This window comes from Lepeophtheirus salmonis, chromosome 13 (genome assembly GCF_016086655.4).
Source record: "Lepeophtheirus salmonis chromosome 13, UVic_Lsal_1.4, whole genome shotgun sequence".
Taxonomy (NCBI): Eukaryota; Metazoa; Arthropoda; class Copepoda; order Siphonostomatoida; family Caligidae; genus Lepeophtheirus; species Lepeophtheirus salmonis.
The window spans coordinates 43,136,374-43,160,094 of record NC_052143.2 but is presented as its reverse complement, the minus strand read 5'-3'; the positions used below and the strand labels follow the sequence as shown (position 1 = coordinate 43,160,094).

General features: G+C 32.4%; 2 protein-coding genes across 4 annotated transcripts; both read left to right on the top strand.

The window, feature by feature from the left end:
* The first annotated feature begins 6,714 nt into the window (after positions 1–6,714).
* Positions 6,715–14,685, top strand: LOC121128674 (uncharacterized). Its single transcript, XM_071892961.1, has 9 exons — positions 6,715–6,955; positions 8,363–8,399; positions 8,462–8,627; positions 8,693–8,762; positions 9,545–9,599; positions 11,516–11,799; positions 11,861–11,986; positions 12,916–13,106; positions 14,546–14,685. Exons 1-9 carry the CDS (start codon positions 6,800–6,802, stop codon positions 14,556–14,558), a joined length of 1,098 nt encoding a protein of 365 aa, XP_071749062.1. The 5' UTR covers positions 6,715–6,799; the 3' UTR covers positions 14,559–14,685.
* Positions 14,606–18,654, top strand: LOC139904749 (uncharacterized). Of its 3 annotated transcripts, XM_071892963.1 has the most exons (8): positions 14,612–14,744; positions 14,815–14,894; positions 15,226–15,236; positions 16,108–16,258; positions 16,992–17,020; positions 17,084–17,356; positions 18,362–18,423; positions 18,496–18,654. In XM_071892963.1, the coding sequence occupies exons 1-8, from the start codon at positions 14,692–14,694 to the stop codon at positions 18,542–18,544; spliced, it is 708 nt and encodes a 235-aa protein (XP_071749064.1). In that variant the 5' UTR covers positions 14,612–14,691; the 3' UTR covers positions 18,545–18,654. The 3 variants fall into 3 exon arrangements, with proteins under 3 accessions (XP_071749065.1, XP_071749064.1, XP_071749063.1); XM_071892964.1 differs by lacking the exon at positions 15,226–15,236 and having other exon boundaries at positions 14,606–14,744; XM_071892962.1 differs by lacking the exon at positions 15,226–15,236 and having other exon boundaries at positions 14,815–15,058.
* The last annotated feature ends 5,067 nt before the right edge of the window (positions 18,655–23,721 follow it).

The window sequence follows — 23,721 nt, the reverse complement described above, 5'->3', positions numbered from 1 at the left end:
GTCCCAGCACAGTGAAGCAGGAGAGACTTTTTACGTTCCGGGGACAATTCCCCAAACAAGGACACGTATATTTCAAATTTGTCCCACCATGACGACCATCTATGGCCTCTACGTGGACCCCATCACAAATGGAGAGGGCTGCCGTACCCCAACTGTCCCGTCGTGCCTGAAGCACCATCTCCAGAGGCTTGAGCCCCATCGTTGAAGTCGAAGGACTTGGGATCACAACCCTCGATGTACTTCTCACCAATACCACGAGTTCCAATTTCTTTTTTACCCCTCAATTCGTCCTCACTTCCTAGTTCCAACCTGGAACATTCGCATCTCAGCTCCGCGAGCGTGAGCCTTGGTAGTAGTTTCACCATCTTCGTCGCCACTTGTAATGTTCCACGAACACCACTTACAGACGGAAGCAACGGACCAGAGTAAAGTCAATAAGAACACCTTTAGATTGGGGGTACAATCATACACTAAAACATATATTCTGTAAGGGATTACATTTAAAAGGATGTACATACATTTGACTATTAAAATATACAAACTCGTAAAACACAAGGTACCTACCTATCTATTTAAAAGAAATCCCTACGTCATGATTTAAAAGTAAATAAAAGACAAAACATAACATATTGAAGCTAGAGACAGGACTTTGATATCAAAAGACAAAATGTCTTTTTTAACATAAACTATTAGATAAAATTGGTTTAAAAGGAAAAAATGATTTATTTTTATTTTTATAAAATGGCTACTTTATACGTAGTATACGAAAAATCGACTTCACCAAGAACAATATAGTGTTGAAAGGGTGGGCTATATATTATTCAAAAGAACAATAATTACCAAGTTATTTCTCGAAATGGCTTCCCTCTGCAGCTACATTGGCTTCAGCCTCTGCCTGAAGGCTTCGCACACCTTGACGTGGCCCTTGGACATGGAACCCCACTCCCTCTCGGCAAGGTCTTTAGCATGTAATAGGTGGGACGGGGGATGGCACAAGACCTACTTTCGACATAGGCCCCGATACCATAGTCGAGATAATTCATGTTGGGCGAGGAGAGAGGCCAGAAATCGGAAAAATCCTCCTGGAGCCATTGCTGCATTGTCCTAGCCTTGTGCCCTGGGCAGAGTCCTTCTGAAACACATAGTTTCCCTCTGGTAGTTGTACTTCACCCAGGTCAAGACCACCTCCGATTTTTAGAGGATCCGATTTTCAGGCTTTCGGAAACCAATACGGGGTATCTTATTCCCGTCTGAGGGCCCGATTTCAATCAGTTGTAGCACATTTGAACGCTAATATTCACCGTATAGTTGTGTTAAAAAAATCTTGAAACATAGTTGTCAAATGAGGTATCCCTGAACATCATAGGAACGCTGATATTTATAAAATGATTGGAACGTGAATATTGGAACGGCTAAATGTAAAAAAAAAAAAAAAAAAAAAATGAATGGAAGGCTGAACGGAACGCCAAAATAGCAGAACGCTTACAAGCCTGATTTTATTTTTCTATTGAATCTAATATTTTTAAAGCATTTTAGATGCAGACCAACCTCATATTTATCACAAACAAAGGGAGTTTCCTCATTGTATTCTTTGCAAACCTCTGCGAACTCTATGCGACTTATCCAATAATATTTTCTGTCAAATCTTGAAACGCCAGTCTGTTTTGAGGGTAGATGCTTGTCTTGTAAAACTGTTGTTCCTTAACTTTTGCATTAATAGATGGTTAATAGTTCTATAAATTCATTTAATTATTTCATTTATGTGTCATTTTTATTCCTTTCATTTTCATTAATTGATAAGCCTTATTGACTGTCGATGAGACCATATAAGAAAATTATGGGCACCTTGAATATATTGCTTGGCATAATGCTTTTCAAAATATGGGATCATACTTTCTTCAATTGAGACATATTTTGGGTATTTTTCATATTTTTTTTTTTTTTTTTGCAAAATAATTAAAATTGCAATATTTTATATACTTTTTAACATAATATTATATTTATGTAAATTGTTAGTTTTTATGTAAAAACAGCCGGAGCGTAGATATATCGACATGAAAAATTACATTGGAAATAAACACAAGGAGAAAACAAAAAAAAATATTTCAATGCTGTACCTTAGAATCTCGTCATTATGATTAAAATTTAAAGTGTCAGATTTATTTTATCCTTTTGTTAGAGCCGTTTTCTTTCTGGCCATTATTACAAACTGAAGGAATACATTAAAACATACCTTGATCAATCATAATATGAAAATGTAGTGAAGTTAATGATTGAATGCGCTTATTTAAATAACAAAAGACACTTTGACTATACACAAGTTCTACGTTTATTTCCACTGTGATTCTACGTAGATATGATACCGAGGCATGCAAAATTATTTACCGATGATGTAAATATACTTTTTAAGAGGTTTTGTGGCAACCCATCTGATTGTTTCGTATTTTACTGTTTAAATAAATAAAAATCCTTCCTGTGAGAGCATAACAACTTCCACACGTGAGCCCATGTCCAATCAGGAAACAAAGAGGATCAAATTGCTGCCCTCCTCCGAGCGGGAGTGCCTCATAAAATAAACAAGAAAAAATTACATTGGAAATAAAACAAAGGAGAAAAGAAAAAAAAAAAAAATAATTCAATGTTGTATTGAGGAACAGGTTTATTTTATCCTCGTTGAAGACAGTTTACAACGTTTCCAAGCGCTTGGAGGCTGGGGGTGATCTCAAGCATTCCTCTGGGGCTGGCAGGAAGATCACTGTCTCAACAAGGCAAGTAAATGCAGTGTTCAAGAGGACTACCAATAGGTCCATTGCCGACATGGCCAGAAAGATGGGAACGTCGAGATCAACTGTTTCAAGGGCATTGAAAAGGGCTGGAGGAAAGTCCCTGAGGCGTACTGAACGCCCTCTGCTAACTGAACGTCAGCGGAAGTCAGACTTGAGCGTGCCAAGAAAATTTTAATGATATCAAAGCTCATCTGGACGCATCATCATTTTTCAGATGAGAAAACTTTTACGGTCGATCCTGTTTTCAATCAGGCAAAATGAAAGTGTTGAGCTTTGGAGATGCTTGGAGATCCAACGGGAAGGCCATGAAGCCGGTATGGTGCATCACTGGCTCAGATTAACAGCGGAGGATTATGTGAAGATTCTGGCGTCCAAGGTCCTTCTGTGGATCAAATACATAGTCGGCAACTTTCCTTGGATTTTTCAACAAGATGGAGCACCCGCCCACGCTTCCAAGAAAGCTCAGGAGTGGCTCAAGACAACATGAACTTTTGGCCAAGGACTACTGGCCCCTCAGAGCCCAGATCTGAACCCACTAGACTTCTCTATCTAGGCGCACGTGGGAACCAAGGCCTGCAAAAAACGACACAAGAACATAAATGCCTTAAAGGCTGCTGTCAACAAGGCCTGGGCCTCCATGGACGCCGATTACATCCAGCAAGTTTGTGGCAGCTTCAGACGTCGCCTAACCAGTTTAATTGAGTCAAATGGTGGCTACATTGATTAAATTTGATCACAAACTATTTTATTATTCTCAAAATGTATGAATAAATTGTATCTCGAGTCATTCGAAATGTCATTATTGTCCGCGATATGTTCTGAACAAAAATCGGTAAATAATTCTGCACGGCCCGGTATTGAGGGAAGACAAAGGGATTTTGACGTAATCCATTCCTGATAAAAAGAGGAGATAGCTTTTGCCAATTTGATGAAGTTCTAAGAAGAAATGACGAATAGCGACGATTAATTGGGGGTTTAATTGCCTAAAGGATTTGCTCTATAAAAAAGGATAACTGAAATTGAAGCTTTTCATCATTCATGAAAGATCTATCCTCTAATCAATTTAAAATTGACTTTAGAAGAATATGGTTGGATGGAGGAGCATCTTTCCAAGATTTAAAAAGGAGAAAGAGTATTTAAAGTGCAAGATACTTTACAAAGTTTTCCTTCTTGACATAGGTGTTTGACTTCTTTGTTATTAATTTTGTTTCCTCCATATATACAGAAGAAAAAGTAAGGTCGGATTTAATGTCTAGGTTCGACAGTATTATGAGGAATGTCCAGATCCTCATCTAAATAAATGAAAGTGAAAATGTCCTTATGATTTATAATTATAAATCCTTTGAGAATAACTTCATTTTATTTTTAATCTTTTTAAAACCTTCATCCAGAGTATTGAAATTATCCTGTATAAAAAATTCTTGATTCTGTTTATTTTTAAGTATTTGACTCCTTTGATGTCCTGATGAAGAAGTACTAAATATTGAGAGACGATTTATTTTATGTGATATATATGAAGGAAGATTTGAAAATATGTGGGGATAAGCATCTTTATTTAAAATATTTCGAGATAATGTTGTTGTTTTCACCTTCCTTCGACTATGAGAGTCTCGACTCTCTTTAATAAAATCTTCTTCATTAAAATGCTTAGAGCAAACGACAAAATATATATTTATGGCTCCAAACTTGATTTTCAGTGTTCTTTTGGAATCCATATGTTTTTTTGCCGAGTTTTCGTTTGGAGATTTATGAAACGATATTTTTTTGCAAATATTTTTTTTTACTTCACTATCACATTTTGGCACGCAGAACATTTTCACCTTTTTAGTTATTACATTTTTGTTTATATAATTAGAAATATATGATACACTAAACAGTAAAAAATTTTAAATTATCAGAATAATTCATTTATTATATGAAAATGACGGCATTCTTACTAAAAAGTTCAAACTGAGATTATATCAACCTGTTTGGATTAAATTCTTATTCCCTTTCTTGGTCACGCTCTTGAAAAGATAAGTGTTAGTTGCTGTCCTTCTAGTCGTCCTTGTACTCTCAGTACCCTCTAGCGGGCAAAAATTATTATTGTAGACATTGTAATTTTATCAAAAGTTTTATCGTTGTTTCGTTATGTGGTTTTAGCTTTGGACTTGGATAAAATTTGTACTTGGAAGTACAACATAAAAAAATGAAGCAATGAACTTCTAAATGAACGTCGTTCAAATGTTTTTTTCGTTCAAACTCTCTAAATAGACGTAAAGCATGAACAGTGCTCGTTTTCGCTTAATATCCAAGTCTAATATAAATGGATTTATTGATTGGGATATTTGGTTGTAAAAAACAAATTTTATAATTTAAACACTTTTGGGTTATTTAATAATGAAACGAGTATGATATACGAACTATTATTTATGACTAATATTTCATTAAAGAACACTGTTTTAAGTAACACTAATGAATATGTTTCAATAGTTGAAATTCAAATATCGTAACCTTTTAATACTACCTCAATAACTTTGCAAAGCAAAGAATATATTATTGGAGAAGGAGGATCAAGTATTTTTCTTTTATCTACCATGGAACATTATAGTATATTATTAGGATGAACGTAATATGTATCATGGAGAAAAACTTCTATGCCATCAAATCCATTAACCCCTGAAACAGAAAATTGCCATGAACATAGATTAAAATAAATATATACAGTATAAACTCAAAGAGTTAGGTAGCAAAACGTGGGTTCTTAATTAATGTTAATTTTCTCATTAATGTAGGAAGGTTTAGTGACTATTTTCGACATTCTAGTTCACCCATCCTTTATGCATAAACAAACTATAATAAACATTATTTCATGTCGTCATCATGAGTAAGCAAAAAGGCTGAACTTTTATATTGAGGGGTGAGAATTATGCGCATTGTAAAGTGCTCCAGGAGCATAGTTTTCAGGGAGTTCACGATGAAGAATGATGGATAAGACCTCTCCAGGGAACCAGAATATGGAGGACAAAATTAAGAAAGTTTTACGGAGTACCTGTCCAGCTTGGAGAAAAGAAAATCATGCAAGACCCCATCAAATCGAGGAATCACCTCGCCAACGACGTCACTGTGACTGCTAGTACCATCTAGAGGGCCGTAAGGGGTGACTTTGGATTTTCCTCATACACAAGGATCCCATGCCCCCTTCTGACAGAGGTCTTGAAGGCTAGTAGACTCGAAGGTAAAGAGGTAAAGAAATATGAACCCCTTCATCACTAGATTTGAACCCACTTGACTTTTCTGTGTGGAACACCTTGGAGAGGGAAACCAACAAACCTCCACAAACAAATGTGGACTCACTGAAGGGTGTCATAGTGTCTCCGTGGGACAACTTGCCCGAGGAGTTTGTCATTTTATCTTGCAAGACCTTCCGGCAACTCGTAAAGTCTATGATTGATAATGTAGGTGGTTATATTGATTGAACAAATTTAACAAACTCCTTGTTTCCAAGTTTGGTTAAAGTTGAGTTTTTTTTGTTTTTATTTAAAATAAAAAATATTGAAGTATTTTCAATATTTCAAATATATCAACTTTGTACTTTTAAAAAAAATATTGATTTAAAACAAAAATAATATCATTTGTAATTAAATAAAACACACTAAGCATTAACTACATTTACACGTTGCTACTTGTATCAAAAATGACTTTATACCATCCTAACATCCATACAGAAAAACGTTGCTATAATAATAAATGTAGATATCAAATACGCACAGGTATACAATATTTCTAATTAATGAAATAATATTTATTAATTAGTCAATTACATTTCGCGAATCCTTTTTTATATTCATTAAATGGAACATTTTGATCGATGAGAGTTTCATGAATTATCTTCTCTCTTATTTAATCAATGTATATCATAAGAATTATTCTCTTATCGAATGATTTATTTCATATACCTATATCTAAAAAAAGTACCTTGATCAACGTATATAATGATTAATAAGCATATTAAACTAGTGAAGGAATAAGAAATGAGAGTGATTTATTTATTCTTATTCCCTTGTCTCTTGATTGTAAGTCTTGCAAACATGGAGTATCCAGATATTTGTCAAACAAAAGTCCAAAAATGCACAAAAGTGAAAGGTGCCTTTCGATCACATAAGAAAAAGAAAAAAATTATTTCAACGGTAAGTTTTTTATTGTATATGTATGTACTTAGTAGCGTTGGTTTTCGGTCTCAAAATCCTGGAACGGTTTCATACCGTTTTAATTTGAATTTGTCTTTTAATGAAGTTTGATCTCGATCCGTCTCACACAAAAATTTGGTCTGTACCAGTTTAAAAAAAGTTGTCAATTATATAGATTAGAGTTGATGACGTCATGCATGTCTCAAAAACTGTGAGTATCATTACACTGACGTCATATTAAGTTTAAATTGTTTAATATGTTTACAAGTCGCATAAATGGGATGGGGAAAAAATCGGTACAGAGAATGAGAGCAAGAAACGATCCACGTCCACGATCTGAGACCGTAGTTTTAACCGAACTTTCAGTACCAATCGGTATAGAAAAAAATCACATAAGATTGAGCCGAAAAATAGGACTCGTACCGAGTCTAAACAGTAGTGTTTTGGTACTTTTTGATTCGTTCAAGACTACTAACACAAGATCATATAAATATATTTAAGTATTATAAATAAATGTGTGAATATAACTGTATAAAATTGTATCCCTAATGGATCAACAACTCTTATAGAAATGTTTTCGATTAATGATGTAATAATAAATATCTGCCAAATGACGTCATCATCAATTAATCTTCTATAATTTTAATAAACCCAAATTAGACTTTAATTATGCCTCAGTTAAGAATAATGGATTATATTAATGTGTTTGAAAGATATTTCAAGTTTTACTTAACTAATTCAAATGGTAAACTCAGATACCTTCTATGCTATAAGTGAAAATGAGCCTTGTAAAAGGCTCTTTAAAATTTGGAACGTTTTTCAAGTAACCATAACAGGAATGTTATTCGGAATGGACTGGATTGTATGTATGACATGACATCTTTTAAGTACCACACAACCATACTATTACAAGACTAGTTAAAAATAGTATACCATCGAACTGTCCACAAGGTAGACAAGATTCACATCTATTGTTATGACTGTAGGGATGATATTTATGTAGAGCGCGAGGACAAAGCGGGAGCGAGACTTATGGTACTACTAAATTAAAACCCTTGCTGATATGAGCTGTCTTATATATTTGTATATTTTTTTTTTTTTTTTGGGAGAAAATTAACTAATACAATAGAAAGGAGAATCTACTGCATTAAAAATAGCATTAGAGTAGGGAAAATATTATAATTATATTTAAATAAATCTGTATATTTTTATTTTATTATTCATTTTTTTTTTTTTAAAAATTACATCAAAGACAGGTGGGGATTATTCTTTAAAAGGGGGACGAAATCCCCAAGACGACCCATCAAAGAATGGAAATAATAATAAAAAAAAACAATAATACAAACAGTGTTTCCTTTTCTATTTATTTAATGAACATATATTTTTAATCTTGAGAGTATTTTACAGATCAGTCAATCCGAAGATGTATTCACTGAGGCCCAAGGTAATCAAACCTAAATTTATAGATCCAGTGATTTGTATCCCTTCCTTCTCTTTACAACAAAGTGGGGCAAGTACTCTCTGAGTTCCATGGAAGCATTTCTCACACTGCTTGGCCTTTTTTGGCATATATTGAAGTGTATCGAATTGATATGGAGACAAAGATGCCTGACGCGACTATGATTCAGAGTGTTTGTACAGGAGCATTGGTAAATACACAATTTGTTTTAAGGTTGCTTATATTTCTATATCCATCATCATTTTTCTATAATTAACTTTTTCTTATCGGAACAATAGTGCAGCTCATTGCTTTTGCCTGGTGGATCCACCTCTGACGTGTGCAGATGGGAAAAATTCATTTGTAAATGTAAGAAAAATATCTTCATTCATTCAAACTAAATGGTTCTTAGCTATGATTAATTACGACTCTAAGTTCATGGCAATACAAACAAATGCCCGACCACGTGATCAATTTTTTGGCCACTAGGGGTGTTGAGAGTGCTGTGATTTATTCTATAAATAACTTTGTAAACCCCACAAATTCCCTTTTCCACTTAATTCACAAGGTGAATTCTTCCTAAAGAAGAAAACATTACATACACCATGATGGAAAATGAGAAAGTCCTCTTGAGAGGGGAAGTGTTTTGTAGTAGCCAAGTAAATATATTCAAACTAAAAGGCGCGTTTCATTACTATATTGTATAATTTTGAGTTAATTTATTCCTTGATGAAACATTTGTAAGTTATTTTTTCCTACAGTAATATTTTTTTTTGTATAATCATCAGAGATTAACTTATAAGAACAATTTTAGCATTTCAGCTTATGCAAAAAATAAAGAAAACTTATTATGTACTAGGGTAAGTACCCCGCATTGCTTGATGTTATTAAGTGCCGCTAATAAACCCTAGTTGTTACAGTGTAACTTCTAAAAAATTCTTACAAATTTTGTTTTATTAATATAAATGTGGTTCCTTAGAGTTTCCTTTCAAATGTGTGTAAATAATTTAGTTGTTATATTAATTTTCAATTTCTTTCTATTTGTTTAGAACTTATACATTTTTTTTTCATTTGCATGAACCATAACCAAATTATTTCGAAATCATCTATTTTATCATAAACTTATGTAAATAAACTCTCATTTTATGTAGTATAACTCCTCAAAAAGGATATCAATTTGGATTGGAGCAAACAGTGAATCATTGGGTAACATTTTAATAAAATAATATTTAATTGGGGGTGCATTCAAAATGCAATACCTATAATTATTACGTAGCTACATGACTTCAAGGATAACTGTAAAGCATTTAACAGTTTTTAATAGTTGATACTGTTAAAAAGAAAGGGAATTACAAAGACATCATATATTAGTTAAAACCTGGATACACAATTATTTAACAGGTTGAGATATTCAATAAAAAGTGATGTGATATGAGATGACTCGTAATTTTGCAGCGGTAATTTTCTTGTATACATTTTGACTTCTGGTTATTTTGCACCTTGGAGATTTAGCCTTATAACAGTTTCGCCGCCTTTTTAGAGTGTATTATTGGTTCAAATTTTAGGCTGTAGCACAGCAGCTATAGATCAGAAAAAGAAAGAAGGAAAATGCTGATGAATAAAGGAGAAATAGTGTTTATTAGGGCAAAGATGTAAATAATCACGGATCCAAGATCATGAGTCTATTTTTAAAAAGGTCTTATTGACCAATGCCACCCTATTTATAGTCATTATCTTCAAGGCTTGAATAAATGAATGAAACTCAATCTATAGAAAGAAAGTAACGTTTTAAAAGAACAGACTAATAGTAAAGTTAGAACCTATAACATAAAAAGGCAGTGAATATGTTAAATGACAAATTCTATACAATGGCGTCCACAGAGGGTGGGCTGGAGGGGATGTAGCCCCCTATTTAAGGAACTTTTGGTTTCACAAGAAATTTAATGTTTGAAATTTTATTTAATTTTCCTATTTTTTTCTAAAAATTTAATTCTCTTAAAATATTTATTGATAATTGAAATTTTTTCTGAAAAGCTGTAGATTTTTGAATTTTTTTGAAAAAAAAATTAACGTTCTTGTAAATAGTTATAGGTTTTTAAAATTTTCCTCCAAAAAATTTTCAATTTGAATTTTTTTACCAAAAAAGGTAGTTTTTTGTAAATAGCTGTAGATTTTTGAATTTTTTTTCAAAGAAATTTAACTTTTTTTTAGTAGCTACAGATTTTTGAAATTTTCCTCCTAAAAAATTAATATTTGAAATTTTATTTTTAAATTTTTTTGAGAATAACTATGGATATTATAAAAAAATTTCCAAAATTTTTGTCTTTGAAATTTAATTTGTAGTTTTTTTTTTCAAAAATATTTCTAATAACTAAGCCCCCTTCCAAAAAAATATAATTCTGCCAATACCACTGCAATAGGAGGCAAAAGTATAGGCAGCAAATTGACTGGTGGAAAAAGTTTTAATAAGTAATAAAAGAAAGAAAATTCAAAAAATATTGAGGATGCTTTGAAAATTTGAACAACAAGCTAATGACTGTTTTACCACCTAACAGATTTATATATATATTTTTTTTGGGTTAGTTCATAAACTATTGGCGTGATTCTCGTATTTACACTTAATACCACATTCTCACGCCACACACGGTATTTATCACGCATTTGTAAACTATTATCAGTTATGATAGCTGATTTACAATGATATTACTTCAAATGGGAGCCAACCAATCCCGTCAAAAAGTCCTCAGCTACAGCCCCTCCAGCCCTCTTCCAACGTACGCCCCTGATACAGTATAATAAATAATTTTGTTTGTATGTAATATTATAATATACAACACATAGAAATCGATAAATGTAATGAATTCGTAATCTAGGCAAAATAAATCAAAATCATATTGTGAAATAAATCTCTCTGATTTATTTTTCTTTATTATATAGTCCATACTAATATATGCAATTGGCATATGAATACTTTGGCATTAAAAAACATTTATTTAATGGAAAAAAATAAATAAAAAAAAACGAGGAGAAAAATGAGTTTGATTATTTAAAAAAAAATCATTATTTATCCAAGTGCAATGACTAAATAGGGACTCAATAATACATTTGTTTATAATTAATAGAGCAGCGATACTCAAGTTTTGAGAATGATTTTAAATTTCAAGCCAGCTCTATTATATTATATCCCGACTACCTTCGATTGGAGGGAGGAGACACGCATGATATTGCTTTAGTAAAATTGGATCGGCCAATTTGTGACCCCTCATTGAATGGGAAGAGAAATAGGGCGCCTATTCCTATTGAAATCGCAGAGGATTGGCTATTCAATGAAGTATTGGAGAGTACAAAGTCAGCAGACATAAAAATAATGTATGAGGAGGTCTTTGGAAAGGACTCTAAAACAAAGGTAAAGAATAAATATATGAATTCAATGCCGATAAATATTCTTTTTATCTCCATCCGATTAGTTTAGTCAATTTAAAGTCAATCCAATATTTCGTGCAGGATATGGAATATCACATGAAGTAGGAACTTGTAGAACTCAAATGGGGCCTTCTCCTCTTGAACGATGCAAGTTTCCTTTCAAGGTTAAGGTAAAAATTGAAACCCCTTTATATTCTATGGAGGTCCAATGAACTATTTTGTCGACCTCATTTATTAGTTGTTGTTTAGTTTTCGCTCATTTTGTAAGACAAGAACGAACAACATTTGATCAATTTTTGTCTAAATTTAGATGCCTACAAAAAACTTTTTAACTCGCAAAATGTCATTTTTGGGATACTACAAACTGAAAGTGTATGAACCTTTATTGCATCACGCATCCTTTCCTCGAAAAAGAAGGAAAAATAAAAAGGTCCGAAATCATTTAGTAGCTAGTCAAATAAGACAATCATACCCAAATGCTATTTATCTTTGGCATATCATATATTAAGACTATCATTGAGAGATTATTTATAAAAGGTTTTTAAAACGAATTGCAAATATATATTACATATTATTATAATCCTTCTAAGTATTTTATTCGGTACTGTATTCAAATATTGCCTAGTAATATTTTTAATTATAGCGCAACTATACATTTGTATTCTTCAATAAACGAAAATAAGCAGAGAAACAGAGACCCATAAGTAATATATTGCGATCTCGGTTCCAGTTCTATGAGTTCAAGATCCGAATCTGCGGATCTGCAAGTAACATGAATGGGAAATGGGAAAAATATTTTTGTAGCTCTCTAAAATTGGAACAATAATTGATCACATGTTCATCGTTTCGTCACATGTTTTTAGCTTTGGCCTCGGTATAAAATATATATTACAATTTCTTTGGCTAACCATAAAAAAGGACCTGAGAAATGAACACCGTTCAATGACTTTTTCCATTAATCGCTCAATTTTTCCAGGCTCACCCGTTCAAAACTGAACGTGGAGCATTTATTAATTATTTTTAATAAATTAATAATAAGTAACAAAGCAATGTGGATATTAATAGCTGTTTACAAATAACTATCACCCATAATATGTAGTATGCATCCGGCCTAGAAAATACGGATATTGACAGTTGCAATGTGCATGAAAAAATATTCCATAGTTGTGTCCAAACATCCAAATACTTTCCACCAGGAATGCTTCAAAAGGATTGTCTTAAATTTGAGAAAATTTGGAAAAAGAAGAATAACAAAACAGGTGTACATCTTATTCGACATGGCCACATATCGTGAGTAAGATAGTTCATAAGTAGGGATGTGCAAAACGTAGAGAAAAGCAACATGTACAAGTTGGATTGGTGGAATTCGTCTATTTAAAACTATATTTACTTTTTATAGATCATCGTGGTCTTAACTCTACCTACTTTTGATGTAATATTTTTTAGAAGCATAAAAAAAATATATACGTTTATAAGTTGTGTACAAGTTGCGATTCTGTAATAGTTGGAACTTGTATAAACGAATTGTAAAAATTGCAACCAAAAAATGAGATGAATATTTTTATCTAAAGATTTACTGTTTACAGTACTTGGCAGAGGCGCTCGCATGATCATATTTGTGTGTGTGGGGGGTGGGGGAGGGCGAGTATTGGCTTTGGATTTTTTTTGAAAAAAATTAAAATATTTCAAATAATAAATTTTTTGAAAAAAAGGTCAAATATTAAATTTTCTAGTAAAACGCAAAAAATCCTCAATTTGGTGGGAGTGGGGGGGGGGGCTACAGCCCCATAGGCCTACCTTCTGCGTACTTGGTATAATGATAATACAATAATTGAATGTATGATTGATATGTGACACATTACAAAGTTCAGATTTTCCCAATTATATTACTCATAAATGCATAGTAATAACCATGTAATTTAGTCGATTAAAACAAAATGATAGTATCAGTTAATAGTTGGTAATTAGAAATACCCATGTTGACATTCAATAATGCATTTTAAGACGAATGAATTGCAAATGGTACAATTTGCGTATACAAGTAGCAATCCCTACTTACACCCCAACTCTTACAACACATTTGAATATAATTTTATAATATTTTCTCTGATATAATGCTAATTTTATTATTGAAGATTAACCTCTTTATAGCTATAATATATTTTAATCATATATATAACAAGCAGTTTATGCTTCTAATAAGGGTTTTAATTCATTAGCACCATAAGTGATACTCCTGCCTTCTCCTCAAACTCGACAAAATCTTCACTCCTATTCAAATGTATGGTGTAATTTTTGTAGCGTACAAGGAAAAGGCGGGAGCGAACCTTCTGATATACCTGATTTGAAGATTTTTTCATCACATCAGCTGCCTGTTATATTATTAGGAGGTGAAACAATCTACAAGTGTTCTATGGAATGAATACTTCAAAATTTATAAGAGAATAAGTGCAGGTAGAATATTATAATTATAATCAAATATATATAAACTATGAATCGAAAACAATAAAGTATAATAAAAGTGGGGATAGTTATTTAATTACTGTTTGAGAAGGAGATCTTATTGATAAAATAGTTAACATAAAATGAACATAATTGTAAAAAAGAAACACAATGCCATCCGATTTTTCTTTTTTGATCACAGAACTATATTTTTTCTCTACGAAAACCCCATCCATACTAAAAAGATATACTTAATTTAGCAATAATTTCTCATTTTTAATATACAGCATAGGAAAGTAAGATGGATATTTTTCTTGGATAAACAATCTTTAATTAATTATACATTAGAAAAATCATTACCGAATCTTTTCAACCCAACTACCAAATTCTGGATGTAAAAGGTAACTGCACCAAACAATGTTATCCCATTGACATGCTCTTGGATAATCTCACACGATTTAATGACGCTCCAACAAACTATGGGACGTAAGACAATCTGTATTTGTCAATTAACTATTTTTCTACAATCTAAATGTTTCTATGTCAATTGTCTAAGGCTAAACTATGGATGGTGCGCTACCTGTGATCCAAAAGCAAAGCCTGGAGAAAATAATTATTGTGGAACAGGGTCAACAGGTAATGAGAATGATGAAATAGGAATAGCATGGCCGGAGAAAAACTGGGGTTTTTGCTCAAAAGAGTGCTCCAAGATTAATGAAACTCTCCACTATGAGCCACTATACTCTGGAACGGGATACATGTTTTTCCTAAATGATTCGACTTGTAAATCTCTTATCGAAGTACATATATATGTATTATATTTCGATTACCAGTGGCACAGCTGGGAACTAGTATACTGGAGGGCCATTTTGTGTCTCCAACTTTTTTTTATTTCTTTATAAATAATATACTTAAATTTTTCGATTGACTAATAAATCAATATTTCTCTCTCTGTACCACTTCTCAGCTACGTCATTGGTATGCCCATGTGAACAGTAAAAAATACTGAACTAAGGTTCGCGTAAAATAGTAATATAGATATTTATGTAATGACGTAAATCGTTTGAATTTTGTAGCTAGCTCATTTTTTTGGAATTGGTAATCTGAAAAATAATGAGGATTTGTTGTGGAGTTATAATTGTAAGTCCTTATTGATACTCAGAGTAGAATTGAGGATCGAAATCGGAGTAATTTTTACCTTGTTCTAGTTTGTTTCCTTCTCACCCTCCTCCCTTTTCACTACTGATTGTAGCTCATCTCTTCCACAACATTCTTCAAATTGTCAGGGTTAACATGTTGATTGTCGGGGGTTTTTAAAAGGCCCATTGTTCATACGATTTTCATCAATACATATATATATATATATATATCAGTTCCTTTCATTCCATTGCCCAACTTACAACCAATCAGAGAGCGAAAATGTGTTTAAAGAGAAAGTTTCATGCTAACAGTTGTCTAAAACATTTGCTATGTAATAAATAATGGAGAAGCAAATATCACATGAGTAATATTTTTCCCAGTATACTGCTCAAACTAATCGGGACTTTTCTCCGTTTGGTATATAGCTTTGTGCAAAAGAAAAAAAAAAAAAAAAAAAAAGAAGCAAATAACGTCTTAAATACTAATCTTATGGAACATCATTATGACGTTTTTTCACTTCTTCCTTTATTATCACCTGGAAAGTGTGATGTTCAACTCTCAGCATAACACTTTTTTTGATAAAATATTTTCGTTTCGCGAGTTATCCAGATTGGAAACTGAAATTTTGAAAACTGTTATTATACGTGCATCTTTATTCAGTATTTTTTTAAAAAGAATTATTAAATATAATGAATATTCCAACTTTTAGGAAGCTGGAATGGAAATAAATTTAGTCCACGAGTTTTGTGCCACAGACATTCTTTTAAATCAGCAAAGGCGTTTTAAAGTTAATTTTGAAACAGAGGAGTTTGAAGAAATATCTCAAATTGAAAACACAGAGCATGAAACAATATTAGGAAGTATGTTTGTTCTTGAAAGGAAAATTACCCCGGAGAAAATTGTGAGGGTGGAAAGTTGACATTGCGAGAATTTCTGGTCATTTTCTAACCAAATCAAAGTATCTCATCTCAAAACTTGTTTGGTACAATGGCAGGCCACCAAGAAGGGTAAAAATTATCACAACCCCTTCACAATGCATTTAGGGCCCCTTTGAATACTTTAAAATGAGCCTCAAGTACATGGTTTGCTTAAGACTAAAGCAGGGGACACCCTACAGGTTAAGAACTACCGCCGACACTTCAAAAAGCGTTTAGCCCCTCCTCCAAATACTTAAAAACACTGGACCAATAAGTAGATTAAGGCTACAACAAAGACACCACGCAGGTTAAAGACCACAACCACTACTTCACAAAGCATCTAGGCCTCTTCCGATTGTTTCAAAATGAATTCGGAGCCAATGGGTTGATTAAGGCTACGGCAAAGATATCAAGCAGGTTAAAAACCATGGGCTGAGGTTGATTTTGAAATATTTGGCGGGGACTGATTTAACCTGCTTGGTGGTCCTGCCATTGTATAAAACAAGTTTTTAGCTGATATATTGTCCTTTTCTTAGTAAATTACGGGAAATTTTCCCAATGGTAATTTTCCATTGGTATTTTTCTCCAGGGTATTTTTCCTATAACCATGTTTATTATACATATATGGTTACTACCATGGTATATAATATAAATAAATATCTTTTAAATTTTGTAGCGTTGGATCGGAAGCAAATCATTTGTAACGTAATAACAATGATTCTTTTTTGTTACTATGCATAACTATAGAGTTATTTTGTTATCAAATAGGGAGACTCTGGAGGACCTGTATGGATGATCATGGCTGAAAAATCCATGGAGAACAAATCAAAAGTAAAAGTAGTTCCTTATCTTGTTGGTATTACTCGAAGATCTGATGGTTGTGGACTTCGAAACAGACCAGCTATTTTTGGCAAGATATCATTCTATCGGAAATGGATATTAAGTACGATTTCAGAAGCTAAACCCAAAGAGAAATGTCCAGATGAAGTCCTTCAACGAATAAATGAATACCGAATGCTTCGTATGAACAATGTAGACCAGGTAAAGAGTAAAAGTTTTATGGGTGTATTTCTGTGATTCTTAATTCATCCAAAAACTATCTTCGTTATAAAAAGAAAGCCTTTAATGGTTAAACCCATTAGAAAGAAAGGCCAGGAGAGGGTAGGGAAGAGGCCATACAGTTATATTAAACAATCAAATATTGTCTATCTACTAGATATGCAACGATAAGTAATTGATTATAATCTATTAATCGACATTTCTTAATAGACCGATTATTTATTCATTTCAAGTAAATCCTCTTACAAAATACAATTAAAACAAGACCAGTAAATATAAATAATACGTATAACAATGTTAAATCTCTCTGGTAGCACGTATCTAGCCTTGCACTGTCTTTCACTTAGTCAATACCACTCTTTCGGAAAAGAACGATGCATTTCAATTAAATTAAATTATTCACAATGTTTCATATAATCTTAATATCTTATGTAAACAGATTATCCTGAAAGCAAAAATCCTGAACCAGTACTATCTAAACCCCAAAAATATCTTAATTTTAGCATTTAACGATTAATTTGCAAAGTGACCGATTGGGCGGATTACCTATTAATCATTGTATCCATATTAATGAAAATAAATCGAAGACTACTAAAAAGAAGGCCTGATTTTTAGATATATTTCTTTAAAAATATATTTTGAATTTAATTATTATTTTTAAATATTTCAGATTAAAAAAATAAATTCTTCTTAAGTCGATTTTAAAAAAGTGTCATTTATCCCTCTCTTAAAATCCGAAATTTTATGAATTTATAAAAAGTCTCCGGACAAGATGTAAAAGAGTATACGTCCGGGAAAAGAGGACAATTCTTCACCTTACTTAGTATACCTTTAATATCATATTTGATCTTAAATATTACTGAGTAATGGAGTTGAAGGCATCTTTAGTCTGCAGTGAAAAACTCAATCTATTCTGTCCTTCTCTCTAGTAGTTGTTGGAATGATATGTAAGGGAAAAATAATTCAAAGTAATTTTTTGTTTGTTAGTATGATTACTACTCAGATGAAGATAATGGTTCAATATCTAAAAATCCTGGTCATGCAAATAAGTAATTATAAAATATATATATGTTATTTTTAATGAAAAAAATTTGCCCTTCTAAATATATTTATGTTAATAGAAAACCCATCCGAATAGATCTCCACATCAAAGTTCCAACCCAAAAATGAGACCCAAAGTCTTAATTATATTCAAATATACGACCATATTAAAGGCATTTAACAATTTATGTAATGTATTTCATAATTTCTCAAATATTAATGTATATTTAGGAAACAAAGTTTGTCTATTTATTTGATTGTCTAATAGGACTCATTTTTTTGAGAGATTGTTAGGAGCTATAGCTCAGCGCGTCATACGAGATGGGTTCAAAAAGTAAAATGACTTGGTATTTTTATGAAAAAATATTTATTTATTCATCAATATGTATGTTGTCTCCTTCAAAGTAATTCCTTCATATATATACATCAATGGGGAAGAAAAGTACACGTGTTGGTACTAAGTATCAGCAATCTACAAGATAGGTGTTTTCTCATATTCCTTCAGTTTTTATGACATTAGTTATCTGTTCTTTAAATGTAAATTCTCTGATAGCAGAGCCAAGGAAAACAGAGCTGATAAAGTACTTGTTATTTCTAGATTGGCCAGATATAGTTGTCTTTATTGATACTAGAACAGGTATCAAAAGTTTTTATGATATATTCGAATCAAATTCAAATGAAAATAGTCGAAGAGTAGCCATATTAGTAAGAAAATGTTTGAGTTCTCTGTTGAAATATTCTCACACAAGCGGTAATCTATGTTACATTCAAATAAAACAAGTTGGTGCTTTCGTCGACATTTTTGGGATTTATGGACCAAATGAGAATAATCCTTAATTTTATTCTAATGAACTAAATATATTAATTGGTAATTGTTGTACTATAGTAATCGGAGATCTAAATGTAAGACTGAAAAAAACAAGATTCTACTGCGGCAGGAAAGGTTAATTATTAAAGTCTCTAGGAGTCTGAGGAGAATTATGGAGAAAAAAAAATTGTAGACTGTGTTGAACTGTTAGGAATGGACTCAAACCCCTTTTCCACTAAAAAACGGAACAATAAGCCTGTATCTTCACGTCTCGACATTTCTTTTTGTAGAACAGGGAATGGATTTAGACCTGAATTTGAAATTGAATTGACCCTTATTCCAAATAATATTTCTGACCATCAGTCTATTCTAGCTAAGTTTGAACCAATACATAACGTAAAGCCAAAAGGGAGAATGATATTCAATTCATCCGTCCTATACGATGAGGAATGCCATGAGGAAATAAGTGCAGTGATCTCCAATGCTAGATTTCGTATAGAGATGGGGAAAGAAGTGTCGGAAGAAGTTCTGAATATGAAGTTGGTATGGAAAAAAATTGCTATAAAATACAGCTGTAGGAATGAAGTAAAAAAAAGCTAAACTCAGAAATCCTATCAAGCTAGGAGAAGATAATGGGAGTAGGAAATTGATTAATGGTCTCTTGAATCACAATTATCGTGATACTAAATCAGAAGTTAAGAAAAGATCAATAGAGCAATTTAGAAAAGGATGCAATCCGGAGATAAAGTTCCCTCATCATAAACACAGTTCAAGATATGAGACGAGTGAATTTGACACTGATGAAGTGGCTAAGTACTACCAAGAATTGTACAGATTCCGAGACTGTATATTAGCTATTAAGTGCAAAAAGTGTGTATAGAATAATGCCAGCCTTGCCGATTATATTCGTGTTGAACCTCTAGAATGCATACCATTGTAATTTCAGGAAACTGAGAAACACTTCTTACAGGAAGAAATTGTAGATGCAATAAGAAGGTACGACAAAAAAGGTAAATCTCCTGGCTTATCAGACTTTGGTTTTGAAATATATCAACTTAACGCTGATGAACTTGCGCCGATTCTAAAGGAACCATTTCAGTGGATACTGATGATGGGTTACTGTCCATTATATATGGTCTACTTATTACAATACCCAAAAAAGGAAAATATATAAGAATCATTAAGAATTTGAGCCCAATCACACTTCAAAACACTTTGTACAAAGTATTTTCACATGTAACTGTTGAAAGACTTAGGAAGACACTGCAAGATTCAGTACATAATTCCCAGAGAGGATTTATAGCTGGTCAGAAGATGGAAGATATTGTTGCAAGCCTACAGACTGCTTTCGATAATTTTGCCAATTGTACTATATTCAACATTGACTTAGAAAAGGCTTTTGACTGTGTCTCGCATACCTACATTATAAGAACACTGTAAGGCAAAGGATTTGGAGAATTCACTAAAAGAGCTGTCGCTACAATGCTTGTAAACACCAATACAAGTTATGGGTCAGAACACATATTAAGATCTTTCCAGGGAGAACGTGGATGCAAGCAAGGAGATCCCATAGGAGCAATTCTTTTTATAATTGCTGTGGATCCCTTATTGTTACAAATAAGGTATAAGGAAGTATTGAAAAAAAACAAAGATTAGTGGTTGTGAATGCATTTATGCTTATGCAGATGATACATCAGCAATCATAGCGGCTGGAAGAGTTTTAACGATGGGATCCATCTTTGAAATATATAGGCTTCTGTCATGGTTCGAGATTTTGTCAGGTATGAAAATTAATATAGAAAAACCCGAGCTAATACCAAATAGTAATGCCATAAACTCAATATATTCCTCAATGGATCAAGGTGATTGGAGCTGTTATTGGGAAGGATTCAATGGACTACAATAAGCAGGAGATTATTTCCCGAATAAAGAAAAATACAAATCAAATTAAATCTCTTAGCTTTTAATGATGGGAGCAAGTTAAAATTTGGAACTTATAAGCATTGATGAACTTCCTAGACCTTCAACGCAAACGGAATATCTCTGTAAAAAAAAACCACTACTCCCAAAAGCCTAGCCGGGCTTGGAGCAATAGGTTGAAAAAGCTTTTGGAAATCTCTTTAAGCTGAATTGATTCTGAAATGTTTGAGAAGAGAGGACTTTTGGAACTCTACAGTATCCCCTGATTGTTTTGATCTCCAATATTCCAACTATGGGGTACGTTCAATTGTAAGTAAATTAAAATATTGGTGCTCCCTCCTAAACACAGTAAAGAATACTTTTGATACTCTTGAACTAGTCATGGGTGTGTACGCTCCATTAAAAGGTGCCTTGATAGAAATTCCCACTTCTCTCCAGAGAATGTTGGTTTTTTTTTTTTTTGGATTATCTCCTGAATTAAAAGGATAATCTTTTAGCTATGATGACGCATAAAAAAATATTCTAAAATGCAGAAGATACGACATGGGCATACTTATGATTTTACTAAGGAGCCTTGTTTAAGAAAGCAGCTCGCTATGATAAAAGTTGTATCAATAAACAAAAATGTGGTGTGAATTATCACTACCACAGATTAAAAATTTTTAAAGAGGAGAAACATACAGTTAACTTAAAGACAAGCCTGTAATAGTTTTCAGAACCCATTGCTGACTCCTTCTGAATAATGGTTTTTTTACGTGTGATAATGGAATCCTGGAAGTGTCAGCTTTTTTAAGCAACGACAAACTTTGCTACTTTTGTAGGGAAGAGGAAAAACAACATCTCACATTCTATATGAATGTAAAACACTGAGCCAATATATGACACATTGGCAGAAGAACTAGAAGTGGTTTTCGGAAGGTCAATAAAACGACAGGATTTTGTTGTTCTAATATCAAAAAGTGACGTAAGCCTGCATGCAGTAATCGTAAAATTACAGTACTGTTTATATGCAATCAAAGCAAAGAAAATAGAAATGTGTCTATGTATTTTAAATGTTGCAAGAAATTATTTAAAAAATTTCATGAATTACAGTTTTTTTCAATTTTGTGTGTCGTTTTATTGTTCTTGGAAAATTTATATGGTCTTTATATTTTTCTAGGTACTTAGATAGCTTTACTGTTTTTGTAATGTTATTCATTGAGCACCAGAATAAATTAATACTAGTTAAAAAAACAAAAAATCCCTCATATACTTGTGCCAACGCATTTTCCAATCCTACAAACATTTCTCATAAGCACTTTTCGGTAAAGCCTTGATCTCTTCCAGCTATGCAGTCTTTATCTCCTGCAAATTGGCATCCTTGCAAAGGTCTCTTCAGTTTTGCGAACGAGAAAAAGTCACATGGGGCAAAATCCGGTGAAAATGGTGGCTGAGGCATGATTTTGGTGGGGTTTTTTTTTTTTTTGGGCGGGGGGATAAAAAAGGTATCACAAAACAAAAATGAATGAACAGGGGCATTATCGTGATTCAACCGCCATTAATTGTTTTTCCACAATTTCAAAAGTTTTTTCCTATTGCTTCTTGCAAGTGTTTGCATAATTTCAAGATAATACTCATTATTGACCATACGACCATTTGGTAAAAGGTCTTAATGTACAACTCCACGTTAGTAAAAAAAACAACAGTGATCAAAAACGTCTAAAAGGGTAACTCGTCATTGGCATATTCCCGGGCCCCTTGGAAGAGTTTGTACTACTTGTAAGCATTTTAAAAAAAAAATTAAACAGTTTCACGGTATGTCACTGTCAACTTTTCAAGTGTTTTAAAGCACTTAATGTCATTTTTTGCACAAAATTTGATACAAATTCTTTGATTCATGTTTTTCAATAGCAAAAAATCGCCAAACACCCAAATGACTTCTAACTGACATGGCCCACACAAACAAAACTAAACATATCATATAGCTTAAATAGTAAATATATGTTCGTGGCGAGTCTATTAACATAAAAAAATCCATATGAAATGTACGTTGCCCGCAAATTTGAAAATTAACCTTATTTTTTGAACACATCTTGTATTAACCCTAAAATTTTTTTGTTCTACATATGTAACATACCAAAAAAACGTTAATTAAATATATTATTAAAAAAAAGTGTTAATCTGAAACTATTTTCAGATCTACAACGAAGCTGTTCATAAGAGTGAGTAGGTATTATTATTATTATATTACATCAACAGACCGGCTGAAAAGATTATCAATGTCTTCGATACCACAAGCGAGCTGAGAGTGTGATATTTGATTCGTTTTAGTCTAAACTTTTAAATTTGTTGATCATAATGGCAATAAAAAACAATATTATAATTCTCTATTAGATTATTATTTATTTAAATGTAAATATTTTAGTACTTTGTTATAGATATAATATTTTATGTCCTTTATTTTCTTATGTAACAAATGTGCAACACAATTAAGTAGATGAATTTTCGAGGAACTAGGATTTTGTTGCACACGTTTAAATAGCTCAATTCCATATACTGTTATTAACCACATACATTTATGATGAATTAATTTATAAAA